The sequence below is a fragment of the Doryrhamphus excisus genome, linkage group LG3, assembly GCF_037039965.1.
Source record: "Doryrhamphus excisus strain RoL-2023G ecotype Guam linkage group LG3, RoL_Dexc_Guam_v1.1, whole genome shotgun sequence".
Taxonomy (NCBI): domain Eukaryota; kingdom Metazoa; phylum Chordata; class Actinopteri; order Syngnathiformes; family Syngnathidae; genus Doryrhamphus; species Doryrhamphus excisus.
In genome coordinates this window covers 514,355-531,801 of record NC_136359.1, presented here as the reverse complement: position 1 = coordinate 531,801, position 17,447 = coordinate 514,355, and the positions used below count along the sequence as shown (strand labels likewise).

The following is a 17,447-nucleotide window of genomic DNA, read 5'->3' as shown; positions in this document are numbered from 1 at the left end:
TGATGTCATGATGTGTCACTCTATGATGTGGTAGAGCGTGACGTGATGTCATGATGTGTCACTCTATGATGTGGTAGAGCGTGACGTGATGTCATGATGTGTCACTCTATGATGTGGTAGAGCATGAAGGGATGTCATGATGTGTCAATGTATGATGCGGTAGAGCGTAACGTGATGCCATGACGTGTGACCGTATGATGCGGTAGAGCGTGACGTGATGTCATGATGTGTCACTCTATGATGTGGTAGAGCGTGACGTGATGTCATGATGTGTCACTCTGTGATGTTGTAGAGCGTGATGTGATGTCATGATGTGTCACTCTATGATGTGGTAGAGCGTGACGTCATGATGTGTCACTCTATGATGTGGTAGAGCGTGACGTGATGTCATGATGTGTCACTCTATGATGTTGTAGAGCGTGACGTGATGTCATGATGTGTCACTCTATGATGTGGTAGAGCGTGACATGATGTCATGATGTGTCACTCTATGATGTGGTAGAGCGTGACGTGATGTCATGATGTGTCACTCTATGATGTGGTAGAGCGTGACGTGATGCCCATGTGTCACTCTATGATGTGGTAGAGCGTGACATGATGCCCATGTGTCACTATATGGTAGAGCATGAAGGGATGTCATGATGTGTCAATGTATGATGCGGTAGAGCGTAACGTGATGCCATGACGTGTGACCGTATGATGCGGTAGAGCGTGACGTGATGTCATGACGTGTCACTGTATGATGTGGTAGAGCGTGACGTGATGTCATGATGTGTCACTGTATGATGCGGTAGAGCGTGACATGATGCCATGACGTGTCACTATATGGTAGAGCGTGATGTGATGTCATGATGTGGTAGAGCGTGACGTGATGTCATGACGTGTCACTGTATGATGTGGTAGAGCGTGATGCGATGTCATGACGTGTCACTGTATGATGTGGTAGAGCGTGACGTGATGTCATGATGTGTCACTGTATGATGCGGTAGAGCGTGACATGATGCCATGACGTGTCACTATATGGTAGAGCGTGATGTGATGTCATGATGTGGTAGAGCGTGACGTGATGTCATGACGTGTCACTGTATGATGTGGTAGAGCGTGATGCGATGTCATGACGTGTCACTGTATGATGTGGTAGAGCGTGACGTGATGCCCATGTGTCACTATATGGTAGAGCATGAAGGGATGTCATGATGTGTCAATGTATGATGCGGTAGAGCGTAACGTGATGCCATGACGTGTGACCGTATGATGCGGTAGAGCGTGACGTGATGTCATGACGTGTCACTGTATGATGCGGTAGAGCGTGATGCAATGTCATGACGTGTCACTGTATGATGTGGTAGAGCGTGACGTTGTAGAGGACCTGGCGGCCATTATTCCAGGCATAGAGCGCCCTGTCTCGGGGGTTGTAGTCCAGCATGGACAGATGCCCGTAGGTGTTTCCGAGGGGGACGTCGATGTACTCATAGGTGGACGAGTTGGTGGCGAAGGCGTAGTAGACTTTGGTGGCGCCGGAGTAGCCGTTGGTGACGTACAGAGTTCCGCAGATCATGAAGGCCTCACCAGCGCTGCGTTTGGGATGGTTGGTGGTCCAACTGCGGAGCACCTGAAGACTGTTTGGGTCCAACTGGCTGAGTACGATGTTTCCTGCGTTCTGATTGGTGGCGTAGACGGCCCAAAGGCCGCCCTCGTCCACCATGAGGTCGATGTCGGAGTGGCCCCCCCAGGAGTAGTGGTACATGTTGTTGTAACCGGCGAAGTCGAGTTGGCGCGAGCGGCTGATGAGGGAGGACTTCAAGTCGAACTTGATGATGGTGTGACTCTGGAACTTGTTGAAGTACAGAGAGCTGTTGTAGACCACCTGACCCGTGCCGGACCAAGGATGAGGCAGGCGGTGGGACGTGAAGTTGTCTGTGGTCACGAAGTCCTGCATGGACTTGTACTCGCGAACAAAGCGGTTGTTATGGTAACCGTCCATGTACCACACCTGCCAGAGAGCAGATGTTGCAGTGATGCTGTGCTAACGTTGCTAACATCATGTGCTAACTTACTCTGTGGTCTCCGGCCGGTGCCAGCGGGTCCGTCATCCACGATCCGAACCTGGATCCGGAGGTCTTCATGGTGACGGGTTCGGCTATTCTCGTTAGCTTCCCACAAGCTAGCAACCAACAGCACAAAGGTCAGGTGGTGATGGAGGCCACTCGGCGCTACGTTAGCTCACCTAGCCGCTGCATGCAGGCCCGCAGACGCTCCTCCAGGCTCGCCACCCGGCCGTGCAGGTCCTGGTAGTCCAGGACTCCCAGCTGGTCCTGCAGCGAGCCCAGCAGTGCCGTCACGTTGGCCGCCTCCTCCTTAAAGCGTCTCACCAGCAGGGCGTCGGCCTTGTAGGCCTCCAGGAGCGGGATGAGCGGGCGCAGCTCCTCCATCTTCACCTTGATGGACTGAAAGACACGAAGCTCTGGTCAACGTCCACGTTTACGTTGTCATGACTTGTGGAACCGGCTCACCTGGTACTGCCTGGCCATGTTGCTCTCATGCCCCGCCTCCACCTGTTTGAACTTGTTCTCCAAACCTTTTAGCTCCGCCTCCATCTTCTCCACCATTTGCAGGTCTCGCCGCGTGCGCTGGTCCAGGACTTCAATGGACTGGCTCATGTTTTGCACCTGCACCATCACGTCATCCGGTCAATCACGAGCTAACAGCTAGCACACGGCTAAATGCGAACACGGTGCCGTAGTTCCCACCTTCTCCAGCAGGTGGCGCACTTGTTTACTTCGAGTGTCTCTGGAGCACACGCTGTGCTGGGGGGTGACCACTGTGCACACACACCGACCCGCCAAGTCCTGAGCAGAACTGAACACGTGCCACTGGTCCTGGTTCCGCTCTGGGTCCCGGGGGGCTGCTGGACCCACCTGTGTGTGTGTGTGTGTGTGTATAAGGTAAAGGTGGTACACACATGAAACCTTTACATGTTCATGCACACGCATGATGGCTTCTTAACCAGTCTGATGCTGGGAATACACCGTGTGTGTGTGTGTGTGTGTGTGTGTGTGTACGTGTGTATGTGTGCGCTTCAGTTGTCTATAGTTACACACACACAAGAATACACAGTAGAATACACAGTAGAAATACTCATAGTGCCAAATGCTATATATACTGCATAAGAAACCCGACATAATACCGTATGGTATCCATAGAAATACATCATGTAGCCTTACAGTATAAGTCTCCATAGAAATACAGTATAAGTAGGTATAGTTAGCATATGGTGTCCATAGAAATAGATGGTATAGTTAGCATAAGGTGTCTATAGAAATATAGGTATAGTTAGCATATGGTGTCCATAGAAATAGATGCTATAGTTAGCATATGGTGTCCATAGAAATAGATGGTATAGTTAGCATATGGTGTCCATAGAAATAGATGGTATAGTTAGCATATGGTGTCCATAGAAATATAGGTATAGTTAGCATATGGTGTCTATAGAAATATAGGTATAGTTAGCATATGGTGTCCATAGAAATAGATGGTATAGTTAGCATATGGTGTCCATAGAAATAGATGGTATAGTTAGCATATGGTGTCCATAGAAATAGATGGTATAGTTAGCATAAGGTGTCTATAGAAATAGATGGTATAGTTAGCATATGGTGTCTATAGAAATAGATGGTATAGTTAGCATAAGGTGTCTATAGAAATAGATGGTATAGTTAGCATATGGTGTCTATAGAAATAGATGGTATAGTTAGCATATGGTGTCTATAGAAATAGATGGTATAGTTAGCATATGGTGTCTATAGAAATAGATGGTATAGTTAGCATAAGGTGTCTATAGAAATAGATGGTATAGTTAGCATATGGTGTCTATAGAAATAGATGGTATAGTTAGCATATGGTGTCCATAGAAATAGATGGTATAGTTAGCATATGGTGTCTATAGAAATAGATGGTATAGTTAGCATATGGTGTCTATAGAAATAGATGGTATAGTTAGCATATGGTGTCTATAGAAATAGATGGTATAGTTAGCATATGGTGTCTATAGAAATAGATGGTATAGTTAGCATATGGTGTCCATAGAAATAGATGGTATAGTTAGCATAAGGTGTCTATAGAAATAGATGGTATAGTTAGCATAAGGTGTCCATAGAAATAGATGGTATAGTTAGCATATGGTGTCCATAGAAATAGATGGTATAGTTAGCATATGGTGTCCATAGAAATAGATGGTATAGTTAGCATAAGGTGTCCATAGAAATAGATGGTATAGTTAGCATATGGTGTCCATAGAAATAGATGGTATAGTTAGCATATGGTGTCCATAGAAATAGATGGTATAGTTAGCATATGGTGTCCATAGAAATAGATGGTATAGTTAGCATATGGTGTCCATAGAAATAGATGGTATAGTTAGCATATGGTGTCCATAGAAATAGATGGTATAGTTAGCATAAGGTGTCCATAGAAATATAGGTATAGTTAGCATAAGGTGTCTATAGAAATAGATGGTATAGTTAGCATATGGTGTCCATAGAAATAGATGGTATAGTTAGCATAAGGTGTCTATAGAAATATAGCATAAGTAGGTATAGTTAGCATATGAAATATATATTATACATATAGGTATAAAGGGTAGCAGTGTAGAGTACGTCATGACGACACAGTACCAGAGTGAAGGAGGTCGCCAGCAGAAGCAGAAGTAGAAAGGAATGAACTAGATTCTCTTCAGCCTCCATCCTCGTCATCCTCATCTTCTGTCTATTCTCCTCCTCTTCCTCACTCTTCGTCTTCTGTCATGCGCCACCACGAGCAGCCGAGTGTGAACGCATCCTCCACACTGTGCGTGCGTGTGCGCGTGCGCTGTCATGGATCTGTGGCAGCGGGGCGGGGGTATTGTGTGTGCGTGCGTGCGTGCGTGCGCGCGCGCGTAGCCCGCAGCAGCGCTAGCATGTTCCCATCAAATGAAAGGTTCACGCATGTGAACACAGGAGGAGGAGCCTTGGTGTGTTTCCATGGCAACTGCTATTTCCAGGAGGCTGAGCACGGGCCGTTACCAGGGTTACGCTCACACCCGCACAACGGTCCGGTCTTAAAACAGGAAGTGGAAGCTGGCAGGGTTACCGTGGAAACGATCGCCACGCCCACATCCAATCGCCAGGTTCTTCGTTACGTCAGGGAGGTCAGAGGTCGCTCCCAAAACCTGTAAACATCGCTTGATTTTCACAGTAAAACTTGTATCCATGAGCATCCTTTATCCTGGATATCCACGAGCATGCTTTGTTGCAGCTGATTCTTTATTTTGAACGGCCAACATACAGGAAGTGTGGCGTGGTGGAAAAGCACGAAGGTGACCAAAACAAAGTATGGATGAATTTTTACATTACAACGCCATTCATTGCTCCTAAGATTCATCCTACATCCTGTTTTCACAATAAAACGTCTCTGCTGGTCTGGATGGGTCACGTGCACGACAGCGCCTCCTGTGGTGTAATCAACACTTTACACTTTTTTTACTTCATAACTTGTGTGGTTACCGTGGCAACTTAAGGGGGTGGTCTCATTTAGAAGCCTGTAGACGGTTACCACGGCAATAGTTACCATGTTGACCAAAGGTGTCAAATGAGTGGGACGTGTCCATCTGGCGTCTTTAACACTTCCTGTATCCACGTGACATCACACCAGCCGACTCGTCTGCACAAAGCCTGCACGCACACACGCACACACACACACAATGGTTAGATGCACAACCAAGAGGTCATGCGGAGGTCAGGCGAGCTTGGGCACCTTTGGCGTTGGCGTCCAGGAAGACTTTGATGTAGGAGGTAGGAACGTAGCCTTCCTCTTCCAAGTTCCTGCGGACCCTGGTCCAGCCGTCCCCTTTGTCCTCTTCCACCACAGAAAGTAGTTCCCCCTCCAACATGGACAGGGTCCCTTCGTTCTGACCTGCGGCAGCCAATCATTGACCTTCTTAGTCTTTCCTGTCAAACGTGGCCCGCCTCTTCCTGTCCTACCTTGGAAAGGGTAGAGCGACTTGCAGGTGCCGATGCTCGCCAACGGTTCTTCATCATCAAAGTCGTCATCAAACTCTGAACTTCGCGACTTGGAGAACTGGACTTCGGCACTTTGGTCTTCAGTGTAGCTGCCGTCCGGACTGGACCACAAAGCGAGCCCAGCGGGTCTCCGTCAGAACCGCTGAGTGTCAGAACCAGAAGAAGTAGAAGTTCCAAGTCTTACCTCTCTCTGCTGGCTGGACTCCGACCGTCCAGCTGCTTCAAACTTCGACTTCCTGGTGTGGACCCCTCACTGCCAAAACGTGAACTTTGACCTCCGCCGCCATGTTCCGACAACCTGCGGTCCGCCTCAGCCAGCCACGCCTGACACGCACAAAATCATAGGTGAGCTTCTCTAGTATGGTGGACACGAGAACCTCCCACACACAAAGTTCATGGTGGTCTTTGGATGTCACGTGGTCCATGTGGAACCCACCTGCCTCAGCCCCCGTTCCGCCCCGGGAGTGTCAAGGGCCACTAGACTAGACTAGACCCGGGCCGCCTGAAGGTCCACGGTGGCCTCAGGTCTCATAGCAACAATATTCCCCACAAAGTCTTTCCAAAGGTTCCAAGCAGCTGAGGTGACATCACAGACAGATGAGCTCGTACACCTCCAGGATCGGATGACATCGGCGTGACATTCGCCGAGTGACACCATCCACATCATCAAAGATGGCTGCCTTTGTCAGAAGACAACGCCATCGCCACCGCCACCAACACCAAGGCCACCTTCACGAGCCTGGTGATTCCAAACGTTCCCAGAGGTATCCGGTGGTGAGCAGCGACTCGGCAGCACGGCTTGACGATGTCGGACTCAAAGAAGGAGTGGAAGATCCGGAGACTTCTCCAAAAACAAGATGAGTTCAACAAACTGTGGCAGGGGGACATCCTGAGTCACGACGCCAAGGTCCAGGCCCTGGAGTCCCAGAATCGGGCTCTGCAGGAGAAGCTGAATGCCGCCGACAAGGAGAAGGCGGAGTTGCTGACCCAGGTGAAGGTGCACAAGGCCAAGAGCTTCTCACTGGAGCAGAAGAAAAGCTGGTCTGACATGGAAGCCAAAGACCTGAAAGCCGATCAGGTCCAACTCCATGACAAGATCGCGGAGCTGGAGGCGTCGCTGGTCACCTGGGAGAAGAACCTGGAAGCCCAGTCCCAGCTGCACTGTGAGCGCCTGAAGAAGGCAGAAGAAGAGTTCAACGTGAGGATGCGGGAGAAGGACGAGGCCTTCGCCAAGCAGGCCGCTGTCCTTCAAGCTCAAATGGACAAGCTGAGCAAGCATGCGGAGGAGCTGATGGAGGACAAGCAGAAGCTCCAGATGGCCATGAGCGAGCGCCAGGAAGAACTGGAAGCCCAGAGGGGCATCCGAGACAAGCTGAAGTATGACCACGAGGTGGAGATGAGGCTGATCCAGATGCAGAAGAATGCGCTGTCCAACAAGGTGACCGCCCTGACCAACACCACCGACGACCTGATGGAGAGGAAGGAAGCGCTCAAAAAGTCGGAGGAGCAGAAGAGCAAAGAGCTGAGGGCGAAGAACGCCGACATCAACGAGCTGCAGACCACCAAAGAGATCGTGAGCGCCCAGCTGCAACGCGAGGAGCGAAGCACCGCCACCCTGCGGGAGCGCCTCAAGCAGATGGAGATGGACATGGAAGCTCTGCGAGGAGAATACACGGGCGAGCAGGCGGCTCACAAAGCCACCAAAAAGGACTTGGCCCTCAACAAAATGCAAGCGGTGGACCTGGCCGAGAAGATCAAGTTCCACGAGGGCCGCGTCAAGGCTTACCAGGCCAGCGTCAAGAGCCTGGAATGCGTCCTGCTGACCAGGGACACCTACATCCGCAGGTTCAAGGAGGACCTGGAGAAGGCCATCTCGCTCATCAACCGGCCCAAGGCCTTCACCAAGGCCGTCATCAGCCTCAAGAGGAAGTACATCACCGGAGACGAGGACGTCAACGTGGACACCATCGAGGAGAAAATCGCCAAGTTCCTGGAGTCCAACAAGCTTCAGTCGGACCACTTTGAGAAGACCATCCAGAGTCTGAGACGGCAACTGGAGCAGAAAGACGAGGAGACCCAAAAGCGCATCCAGAAGCTGGACAAGTGCCGCGGCGACCTGATCAAGATCATCAACGAGCAGCGGCAGGAGCTCGGCAAGTGCAAGGCGGAGCTTAACGATGTCATGCATCAGCTGCGGCAGGTGGCCCCGCCCGCCGCCAGGTCCAACGGACCCTGAACCAGAACCGCAATCCGCCACATCCATCATAGACAGCCTGGACTGGTGTCGACCTGGTTGGTCCTCAGCTCCTCCTCCAGGCGCTGTAGGCTCCGCCTCACTTCGTCCAAGCGAGGTTCCAGGGCGGCGGCGTTGCCCATCTGAGGGTTTCGTTCGTACACCTCCCTCATCTTGATCAGCGCGTCCCTGAAGTGAGCAAACGTGGCAGGAAGTGCTTTTAGCATCAGCGCCGACCTCTGGCCTCGTGTGGGCGGGGCTAAAGAGATGACATCACCTCTGCTCGCGCTCCCGTTGGATCTCCTGGCCGATGTCGTTCATTCGGCTCTGAAGTTTCTTCCGCCGCTGCTCCGCGGGAAGATGGCTGCAGTCGGCAGGGGCGGAGCCCTGAAACCACGGCAACGGCACATTGCGGTGATGACATCACAGTTTGTCACGCATGTTTTCCACACACTCACCAGCTTGAGTGACAGCTGTCGGTCAAAGGAGCATTGAGAGAAGAGCGTCATGTCAGCGTTTCAAAAGATGATTAAAGGTGTTTTGTCCACCAAGCGTGTGTGTACCCCTCGCTTCAGGCTGCGCAGGCACTGCTTCCTGGTGCGGGAGCCAGAGGTCATCAGGTCGTTGAGTCGCTGTGCGATTGGTTCTCTGGACGCTGGAGGTGGGGACTGGGGGCTGCTGGCCACGCCCCCGGGGGAAGGAGAGGTGGGGGGCGGAGGCGGGGGCTGCCGAGGTGACGACAGGAGGTTCAGCAGCTGGTGCGTTCAAAGCCAGAGGTCAGCAGAGGACATCCGAGTGCTGTGTGGGTGCGTGCGTGCGTGCGTGTGTGTGTGTACCTTGCTTTTGCGGAGGAAAGGCCACAACTTCCTGCTTTGTCTCCGCCCCTCAATTTGGTTGTCGAGGTAACTGGATTCTGAGATGCTCCGCCTCATGGTGGCCCTGTAGTCCTCAAAGTCTACGTCGCCTGGAGGCTCAAAGCCCGTTTTGTACACCTCCACCACCTGACGCGTGTCCTGCACATCAGCCGTGGTTACCATGGTTACCATGCTGACAACACACCCCCTGCATGTGCGCCTCACCATCCTGGCCTGGATGCTCTCCGCGGCGTCCATCATGGCGTCCAAACAACTACTCACAACAGGAAGTGACTTCTTTTCTGCCTCCGCCGACAAACGCATTGCCTCTGCGATTCGCTCGATCCGACGCTCCTCCATGTCCTGGATCCGCTGACCCCGCCCCCAGACAGCACACTCATTGGCTGGCCATTGGGCATGTGGTACACACACACACACGCATGTGCACTTGCTGTACACTAGTGTAGACCTGGTATAGTACACCTGAACTGGTTCTGGTTTATATACCTGCCACACTCGTGTAGACCCGGCATACACCTGAACTGGTTCTCGTGTATATACCTACCACACTAGTGTAGACCCGGTATAGTACACCTGAACTGGTTCTGGTTTATATACCTGCCACACTCGTGTAGACCCGGCATACACCTGAACTGGTTCTCGTGTATATACCTACCACACTAGTGTAGACCCGGTATAGTACACCTGAACTGGTTCTGGTTTATATACCTACCACACTCGTGTAAACCCGGTATACACCTGAACTGGTTCTGGTTTGTATACCTGCCACACCAGTGTAGACCCGGTATACACCTGAACTGGTTCTGGTTTCCATACCTTACACAACAGTGTAGACCCGGTATACACCTGAGCTGGTTCTGGTTTGTATACCTGCCACACTAGTGGAGACCTGCTATACACCTGAACTGGTTCTGGTTTGTATACCTGCCACACTAGTGGAGACCTGCTATACACCTGAGCTGGTTCTGGTTTGTATACCTGCCACACTCGTGTTGACCCGGTATACACCTGAACTGGTTCTGGTTTGTATACCTGCCACACTAGTGGAGACCTGCTATACACCTGAACTGGTTCTGGTTTGTATACCTGCCACACTCGTGTTGACTCGGTATACACCTGAACTGGTTCTGGTTTGTATACCTGCCACACTCGTGTTGACCCGGTATACACCTGAACTGGTTCTGGTTTGTATACCTGCCACACCAGTGGAGACCCGGTATACACCTGAACTGGTTCTGCTTGATAAACCTGCCACACTCGTGGAGACCTGAACTGGTACTGGTTTATATACCTGGCACACTCGTGTAGAACCAGTATAGTACACCTGAACTGGTTCTGGAGACCCAGTATCGTACACTTGAACTGGTTCTGGTTTATATACCCGCCATACTAGTGCAGACCCGGTGTATACCTGAACTGGTTTTGCACCCCAGAGAGCAGGAAGCCATACACTGCTTTACCTGGTATATGACGGGCACCATTGTGTGGTAATGTTGGTGCTGGTCCTGGTTGAACTGGTTTAAACTGGAGACATAGTCCTTCTTGGACTCTTGGGCAGTTTGTTGTTTTTGTTGAGCCGTCTGACGAGCCTGAAAGCAAAAGAAGACCTCTGAAGGTCTCCATGGCAACCAAACCCTTCTTAGCGTCTCCTCCAGGCTGGCAGGTGGACGTGTCAAAGATCTCCTCAGGAAGAACAAAGGCCCTCACCTTAAAGGAGCAGCGCTGACACGCAGAAAGAACATAGAAGATGTTGGAGCACATGAAGATAGAAGCGTAACCTAGTTCCAGATGGACACTTCCTACCTTCTCAGCTTCCATGTTGTTGTCCAGATCCATCCTGTTGGACATGTGCTGGGCTCGCTCCGCCTCCTTACTGTCCCGCTCGAAGCGGCGTTTCGTCTGAGAGACCACAGTTTAGGTTAGATGCCTGATGATGATGTCATAAACGTGGAGGCGGGGCCACGGATGGAGGCGGGGTCACACTCACAGACTCCAGCTGCTTCCAGGAGCTCTCCATGTGCTGCTGCGCACGGCGGCCATCTTGGAAATGCTGGGGGGGGGGGGGGGCACATGTCGTAAAGTCTGTAAAGTGCTTGTGTGTGTGCGTTTGTGTGCGTGTGCAAGTCACACACTCACAGACTTCCTCTCGGCCTTCAGCTCCTGCGTGAATCTGCTCAGCTCCGACGCCACCTGAGAGCTCAGGTTCTCCGCCACTTCCTCCCGCTGCAACGCCAGCTCGTTCAGCTGGCCTAGCGTGGCCGTGAACGCCAGACACCACGTGTACCTGAACGCAACACAGCTTCACTGTCAAAGTGTACATGAACGTAATACATTTACGATTAATGTGTACCTGAACGCAACACACCTATCCGATTAATGTGTACCTGAACGCAACACACCTATACGATTAATGTGTGCCTGAATGAAACACGCCTTTACTGCTGATGAGTACCTGAACACAACACAGCTTTACTGTCACTGTCTACCTGAATGTAACACCGCCTCACTGTCAATGTGTACTTGAACACAACCCACCTGTACGGTTAATGTGTACCTGAATGCAACACACCTTTACAGTCACTGCCTACCTGAATGTAACAGCTTCACTGTCGATGTGTACTTGAATGCAACACACATATATGTGAATGTAACACCGCCTCACTGTCAATGTGTACTTGAACACAACACACCTATATGGTTAATGTGTACCTGAAAATCAAGAAAAAGCTGAACGCAACACAACTTTATTGTCAATGTGTACCTGAAGGCAACAGGCCATTACTGTCAATGTGTACCTGAACGCAACGCAACTTTATTGTCAATGTGTACCTGAACGCAACACAACTTTATTGTGGATGTGTAGCTGAACGCCACACATATTTGTTGGCACTGTGTGCCTGAATGCAACAGGACTTTACTGTCACTGTGTGCCTGAATGCAACACAACTTTACAACTGTTGCTTTGCCCCTCTTTAAGTCCCGCCTTCTACTGCCATTGGCTGTGGCTTGTGTGACGAGGTGCACCGTGATGGACAAGAGGTGTGTCCAGGGTGGTCCAGAGCTGGGGTAGACTCCACCCCGTCTTCGGAGCTGACTGACCTGCTGTCATCTTCTCTGCTCCTCTTGGGGAGGTACTTCTTGGACAGGCTCCTGCATGCAAGATTTAGAGGTCACGTGGAGGTGGGCAGTGATGTCATCACTGGGGAGGGTCACTCAGAGGTCACCTGATCTGCTTGGCATAGCTCTGCTCGATGTCGGCTCGTTCCTTCACAAATTTGGTGTACCTTTCCAGGAAGTCGATCCCCCAGCTGGTGTGCTTCTCCAGATTCTCAAACTGATCCTGGACCAGAAAGAAACGTAGATTCATCTTTCATCTAGACCTGCACCTTGCATCCATGAATAGACCTGGACTACATAAGACTAGACCTGCACCATGCACCTATGACTAAACCTGGACTACATAAGGCTAGACCTGCACCGCGCATCTATGTGTAGATCTGGACTACATAAGACTAGACCTGCACCATGCACCTATGACTAGACCTGGACTAGATAAGACTAGACCTGCACCATGCACCTATGACTAAACCTGGACTACATAAGGCTAGACCTGCACCGTGCATCTACGTATGTGTAGATCTGGACTACATAAGACTAGACCTGGACTAAATAAGACTAGACCTGGACTATATAAGACTAGACCTGCACCATGCACCTATGACTAGACCTGGACTACATAAGACTAGACCTGCACCGTGCATCTATGTGTAGATCTGGACTACATAAGACTAGACCTGCACCATGCACCTATGACTAGACCTGGACTAGATAAGACTAGACCTGCACCATGCATCTATGACTAGACCTGGACTCCATAAGACCAAGTACTTATACTTGTACTAGACCGGACTAGAAGGAAGGTAGGCTGAATGAGGCGCTCCATCATCAGCTACACGGACTATGAATGTCCGACGTCATCCGTCACGTGACTAGCGCTCACACATTGACATCAGTGATAAGTGATCAGATCGCGTGCGTGAATTTGCCTGGGCGCGTGGTGGGAGCCAGGCCAACGTCACGTGACCGTTTGGCCAGCGCACGGAGGTGAGCCGGGTGTGACGGGCGTACGTACCCACAGTTCGGCTCCCCAATTGCAGCTCATGGTTCCTCTTCTTCTCCTTCAATGGCGGCGAGATGCAGCGCGCCCCGACACGCCGTGCGTCCGTACGTGCGCGGGCTCGGACCCTGTCGCGAGCGGCACAGGAGCGGTGACGCGCGAGTCTTTGTTGTCCGCCGAGCGATGCTGTGCGTGTGCGCGCCGAGCATGCGCAGTCGGAGCTTCATTGTGCCGCTTATCACGCGCAGTCAGACGTGCGCGTGATCGACCAATCGATCACACACGTCATCGAACCGCTTCGAATTCCCGCCACTGAAAAATATTGATTGGCCATGTTTGAATCCGGGTCCCGCATCCTAAAAGTGTACATTTGTAGGCTGCATGACGTCATCGGGCTGCGCGAAGGCCGTCCCGGTTTGTCCGACCAGAACACAATGAAGATCCAAAGAGCATATAGTCCGTTGGGAAGAGGCCAATTCCAGAATAAAGACAAAAGAGGCTACTGCAGAAGACCGAAAGGGCAAAGTAAAGCAGCCAATAAATCCAAAATAGAGATAAGATAGAGATAAGGTTAAGTTCTCCCATCATCTGGCTTTCCTTTTGTTGTTCCTCTACTGTGTTGGGTTGACATTTGACCTACTTTACATTTCAAACATTCCCATTTCCCAGTCTAAGGTCCACCTGTGAAGTAATCATGGTGTCAGATCATCTTGATGAGGTCCACCAGTGAGGTGGGATGGATTATCTCAGCAAAGCAGAAGTGCTCATCATCAAACTTTGAGACAGATTGGGACCAACGTTTGAGAGAAAAGGTCGTATTTTTATCTGGAATTCATTTGACATCTTTGAGTCCATCTCATAAAAACAGGAGCAAAACCAAAAGTGTTGTGTTTACATTTTTGTTGAGTTTATGTCAGGTTTAGCTGAGCTGGAGATAAATCCTCAGTTCTTCTCTCCTGTAGAAGCTACATTTAAACCACTCATAGCTTTGCTTCTACAATCTTTCTTACTCCCTGTAGTCCGGTCCTTGTCCAGGTCTAGGCCGGTTTAGGTGTAGTCCAATCCTCGTCCAGGTCTAGGCCGGTTTAGGTGTAGTCCAACCCTCATCCAGGTCTAGGCTGGTTGAGGTGTAGTCCAGTCCTTGTCCAGGTCTAGGCCGGTTTAGGTGTAGTCCAATCCTCGTCCAGGTCTAGGCCGGTTTAGGTGTAGTCCAACCCTCATCCAGGTCTAGGCTGGTTGAGGTGTAGTCCAGTCCTTGTCCAGGTCTAGGCTGGTTGAGGTGTAGTCCAGTCCTTGTCCAGGTCTAGGCTGGTTGAGGTGTAGTCCAGTCCTTGTCCAGGTCTAGGCTGGTTGAGGTGTAGTCCAGTCCTTGTCCAGGTCTGGTCTTCATGTCAAACAAGAAAAGGTTAAGTTCATTAAAGAGGTGGTGGTAGTGGGGGGGGGGGGGGTGTTGCTCAGGGCTCTCAAAGGACAGATTGTTTAGAAGGTCAAAGGTCACAGGCAGCACGCCAGTGTGTAATTGAGCATCATCAATATGTGATGAAGGTTAATGATGACGACAATGGTCTCTGGAGGTGCGGCGTGCTGGACCCCCCCGCCGCCATCCCGGCCCCTCATTAGCAGGTCCTCGGGTGGAGATGACATCATGGGGTCAGGTGAGAAACCAAGACCCCAGGTAGAAAAGGAAGTGGAGTTTATTGGACTAAAAGCGTGTCACATGCGGCAGGTGTCATGGAAGGCCTCCAGGGTCCTAAAGTCCCTCCAGGTTGGTGGGAGTCCGTCCTGCAGGAAGTGTCCGCATCGCTGGCAGGAAGACTGGAAGAGTTTGATGTAGCTCCTCAGCCAAGTCTGCAGGACACAAAGCGGTCAACACGCGTCGCTGTGAGAACACGCTAACATGGTCTTACCATGAAGGAGCGTACCACCACGTCGGGCATCTGGGGCAGCTGGTAGTGCAGCAGAGCCGTGGTGGCGTGGTCCGTCACCTAGCAACCACACAAACCATCACAGCGCCGCACGCCGGCCTCGTGGGATGCTCTGTTGGGGGGACTCACCTTCTGGAAGACCTGGTGCTGGGACTTGGTCCAGATGTCCAGCTTAGGGGGACAGACAGCGAGGACACCCGTTACCATGGAAACAGCCTAACCGCCTGGCAGCTATGAGCTCTGACCTTTCCGTCGTCGTTGTAAATGTTCTCGTTGAAGCCTCGGACCAAAGTTCTGTCGATGAACAGTGAACGCATCACCACGATCGCCTTCAGCACCTTGCCCAGGGTCACCTGACAGGAAGTGGCACGTCAAAACACCTGTGTGTGCGTGTGCATGTGTGCGTGCATGCGGGTGTGCGCGCGCACCAGCAACACGGCAGATGTTCCATTAGGTCGGAAGAGTTCGATGGTCATGTCAGGGAACATCCTTCCAATCCGAGAGATGACATCATCCACGTACCTCAACACACACAATACTGCATATAAGTACTGCACATATACAGTATGCTGCACATAATACACAGTAACACCGTGACGTGTATGGCTTTATAGACAAACAACCATTCCCCCCCACATTCATACCTAGGGACAATTTGGGGGTGGGGGTGGCAATGAAGCCAACGTGTTTTTGGAATGGGGGAGGAAAATCCCAAGCACGGGAGAACATGCAAACGCCACACAGATAAGGATTAGTTCCCTGTGATTGGCTGGCCACCAGTCCAAGACAGCTGGGATAGGCTCCAGCCCGCCCACAACCCCCGTGAGGCTAAGCGGTAGAAAATGGATGAATCTAATAATCTAATATTGCTTTGAATATAAACACAGACCATGTTTTGGCAGGGGGCGGAGTCACTCACTGGGGGGGAAGGACCAAAGTACTTGGCTGGACTTTCGGTCGTCTCTTGGCTGAAGCTCCCATCTGATTGGCTGATCGTTTGAGTGACTGCTGGTTTAACAAACTGGAGGCCAGGCCTGCGTGGTACTGCAACTACACACACACACACACACACACACACACCCCATCAAGCTCAGCAAACCTACTTGAGGCTGAGGCAGAACCTCAGAGGAGCTCACGTGATCATTACCTTGTTGGACCACTTGTAGGCCTGCAGCAGCTGAGAGTAGAGGGGGGTTTTATCCTGGACAGGATCCAGGCTGAGAAGTCCGCTGTTGTGGAGAGGATGAGACTCGGACGGCCGTCCAACGAGACCACTGAGTCGCTCCAACTCACTGACAAAGGAGTGAAGACACGTAAACATATGGCACCGTAGCATGACGTCACGTGTCGAGTAGGTTCCTACCTCAGGAGTCGTGGGAGCAAACTTATTTAGGTGGTTTCTTGTACAAAACTACAACACATCCCGTACATAAACTACAACACATCCCGTACATATCCGTCATGATACCTGTGATTCCCGTTTGAACCACTAGATGGTGCTTTGCTATAGTGTGCCTGTGCGAACCACATTAGCTGAAGACAGGAAGTGTTGTTTGTATGTTGTTGGCTACTGAGATGTTGTTGTACGCTGAGATAGTAAAAGTAAAATAAGTTCGAGATCAACCCTGTTGTCGTTCTGTTTCGAGGAAACATTACAATATCAACCACGTCTTGACACTCACTTGAGGTCTCGGTTGACCGCCTGAAGATTGTCCTGGAATTCGGCTATAAATTGTTTCTCCCGGCCTTCCAAGGTGTCCCGATTCTTCATGCCGTCCTTCAGGGACTCGAACACGCGGCTCACGCTGGAACGGAGCGCCTGAATGCCGCTGATAGCGTGAGAGAAAGCGTCCAGGTTGACTCCGACACTCACCACGTCCGCCATCTTGCTTTCTTCCTAAGCCTCGGTCGCTTCCCAGTGACGTCATCAACCGGCTCATTGGCGCTGCTTTCAAGTTCTCCTAGTGAAAACTGCTCAAGTTCATTATTAGTGCAACTTATAAGTACTACCGTGTACTTATTATTACTGTAACACTCTGCGGAACAAGAAATACACTAAGTATAATATATCCTAGTATCAATATGGTTGAATCATTTTATTTCTCTAAAACAGAAGTTACGCGTAGAAATGACTACACCAGCTTATTGTTTGCTAGCTACAGTATACTAGCCTGGCTGCTAGCTAAGGTTAGATTATGGTTTGCTCCAAACAGCAGAGGGCGTGGTCTGCCACTTGAAGGC

The 17,447-nt window shown here is 50.9% G+C and overlaps 3 protein-coding genes across 4 annotated transcripts; all 3 read right to left on the bottom strand.

Moving 5' to 3' along the window:
• Positions 1-369: 369 nt before the first annotated feature.
• LOC131128572 (noelin-like) lies at positions 370-4,936 on the bottom strand. Its single transcript, XM_058071533.2, has 6 exons — positions 4,674-4,936; positions 2,751-2,918; positions 2,514-2,669; positions 2,228-2,447; positions 2,058-2,164; positions 370-1,993 (listed from the first exon to the last, which is right to left on the bottom strand). The coding sequence occupies exons 1-6, from the start codon at positions 4,755-4,757 to the stop codon at positions 1,331-1,333; spliced, it is 1,398 nt and encodes a 465-aa protein (XP_057927516.2). The 5' UTR covers positions 4,758-4,936; the 3' UTR covers positions 370-1,330.
• Positions 4,937-5,288: 352 nt separating this feature from the next.
• Positions 5,289-13,471, bottom strand: fnbp1a (formin binding protein 1a). 2 transcript variants are annotated; one of them, XM_058071522.2, is made up of 18 exons: positions 13,297-13,471; positions 12,389-12,504; positions 12,264-12,314; positions 11,301-11,448; positions 11,152-11,214; positions 10,968-11,063; positions 10,872-10,886; positions 10,625-10,753; positions 9,369-9,515; positions 9,126-9,302; positions 8,853-9,044; positions 8,748-8,762; positions 8,567-8,676; positions 8,346-8,478; positions 6,241-6,380; positions 6,018-6,157; positions 5,791-5,949; positions 5,289-5,708 (listed from the first exon to the last, which is right to left on the bottom strand). In XM_058071522.2, exons 1-18 carry the CDS (start codon positions 13,324-13,326, stop codon positions 5,680-5,682), a joined length of 1,890 nt encoding a protein of 629 aa, XP_057927505.2. In that variant the 5' UTR covers positions 13,327-13,471; the 3' UTR covers positions 5,289-5,679. The 2 variants fall into 2 exon arrangements, with proteins under 2 accessions (XP_057927505.2, XP_057927506.2); XM_058071523.2 differs by lacking the exon at positions 10,872-10,886.
• Positions 13,472-13,885: 414 nt separating this feature from the next.
• On the bottom strand, positions 13,886-17,192 carry med27 (mediator complex subunit 27). Its single transcript, XM_058071534.2, has 8 exons — positions 16,889-17,192; positions 16,354-16,498; positions 16,126-16,256; positions 15,635-15,728; positions 15,452-15,559; positions 15,336-15,377; positions 15,189-15,266; positions 13,886-15,129 (listed from the first exon to the last, which is right to left on the bottom strand). Exons 1-8 carry the CDS (start codon positions 17,089-17,091, stop codon positions 14,995-14,997), a joined length of 936 nt encoding a protein of 311 aa, XP_057927517.1. The 5' UTR covers positions 17,092-17,192; the 3' UTR covers positions 13,886-14,994.
• Between the last annotated feature and the right edge of the window lie 255 nt (positions 17,193-17,447).

Coding starts and splice junctions, on each gene's coding strand:
- LOC131128572 (XM_058071533.2), bottom strand. CDS start 4,757: ATGAGGATGACGAGGATGGAGGCTGAAGAGAATCTAGTTCATTCCTTT. Junction 2,670..2,750: donor TGCGCCACCTGCTGGAGAAG/GTGGGAACTACG, acceptor GTGATGGTGCAG/GTGCAAAACATGAGCCAGTC. Junction 2,448..2,513: donor ACATGGCCAGGCAGTACCAG/GTGAGCCGGTTC, acceptor CGTGTCTTTCAG/TCCATCAAGGTGAAGATGGA.
- fnbp1a (XM_058071522.2), bottom strand. CDS start 13,326: ATGAGCTGCAATTGGGGAGCCGAACTGTGG. Junction 12,315..12,388: donor AGCTATGCCAAGCAGATCAG/GTGACCTCTGAG, acceptor TCTTGCATGCAG/GAGCCTGTCCAAGAAGTACC. Junction 5,709..5,790: donor CCTGGACGCCAACGCCAAAG/GTGCCCAAGCTC, acceptor GTGTGCGTGCAG/GCTTTGTGCAGACGAGTCGG.
- med27 (XM_058071534.2), bottom strand. CDS start 17,091: ATGGCGGACGTGGTGAGTGTCGGAGTCAACCTGGACGCTTTCTCTCAC. Junction 16,499..16,888: donor GCGGTCAACCGAGACCTCAA/GTGAGTGTCAAG, acceptor CTCCTTTGTCAG/TGAGTTGGAGCGACTCAGTG. Junction 15,267..15,335: donor AGCACCAGGTCTTCCAGAAG/GTGAGTCCCCCC, acceptor TGTGGTTGCTAG/GTGACGGACCACGCCACCAC.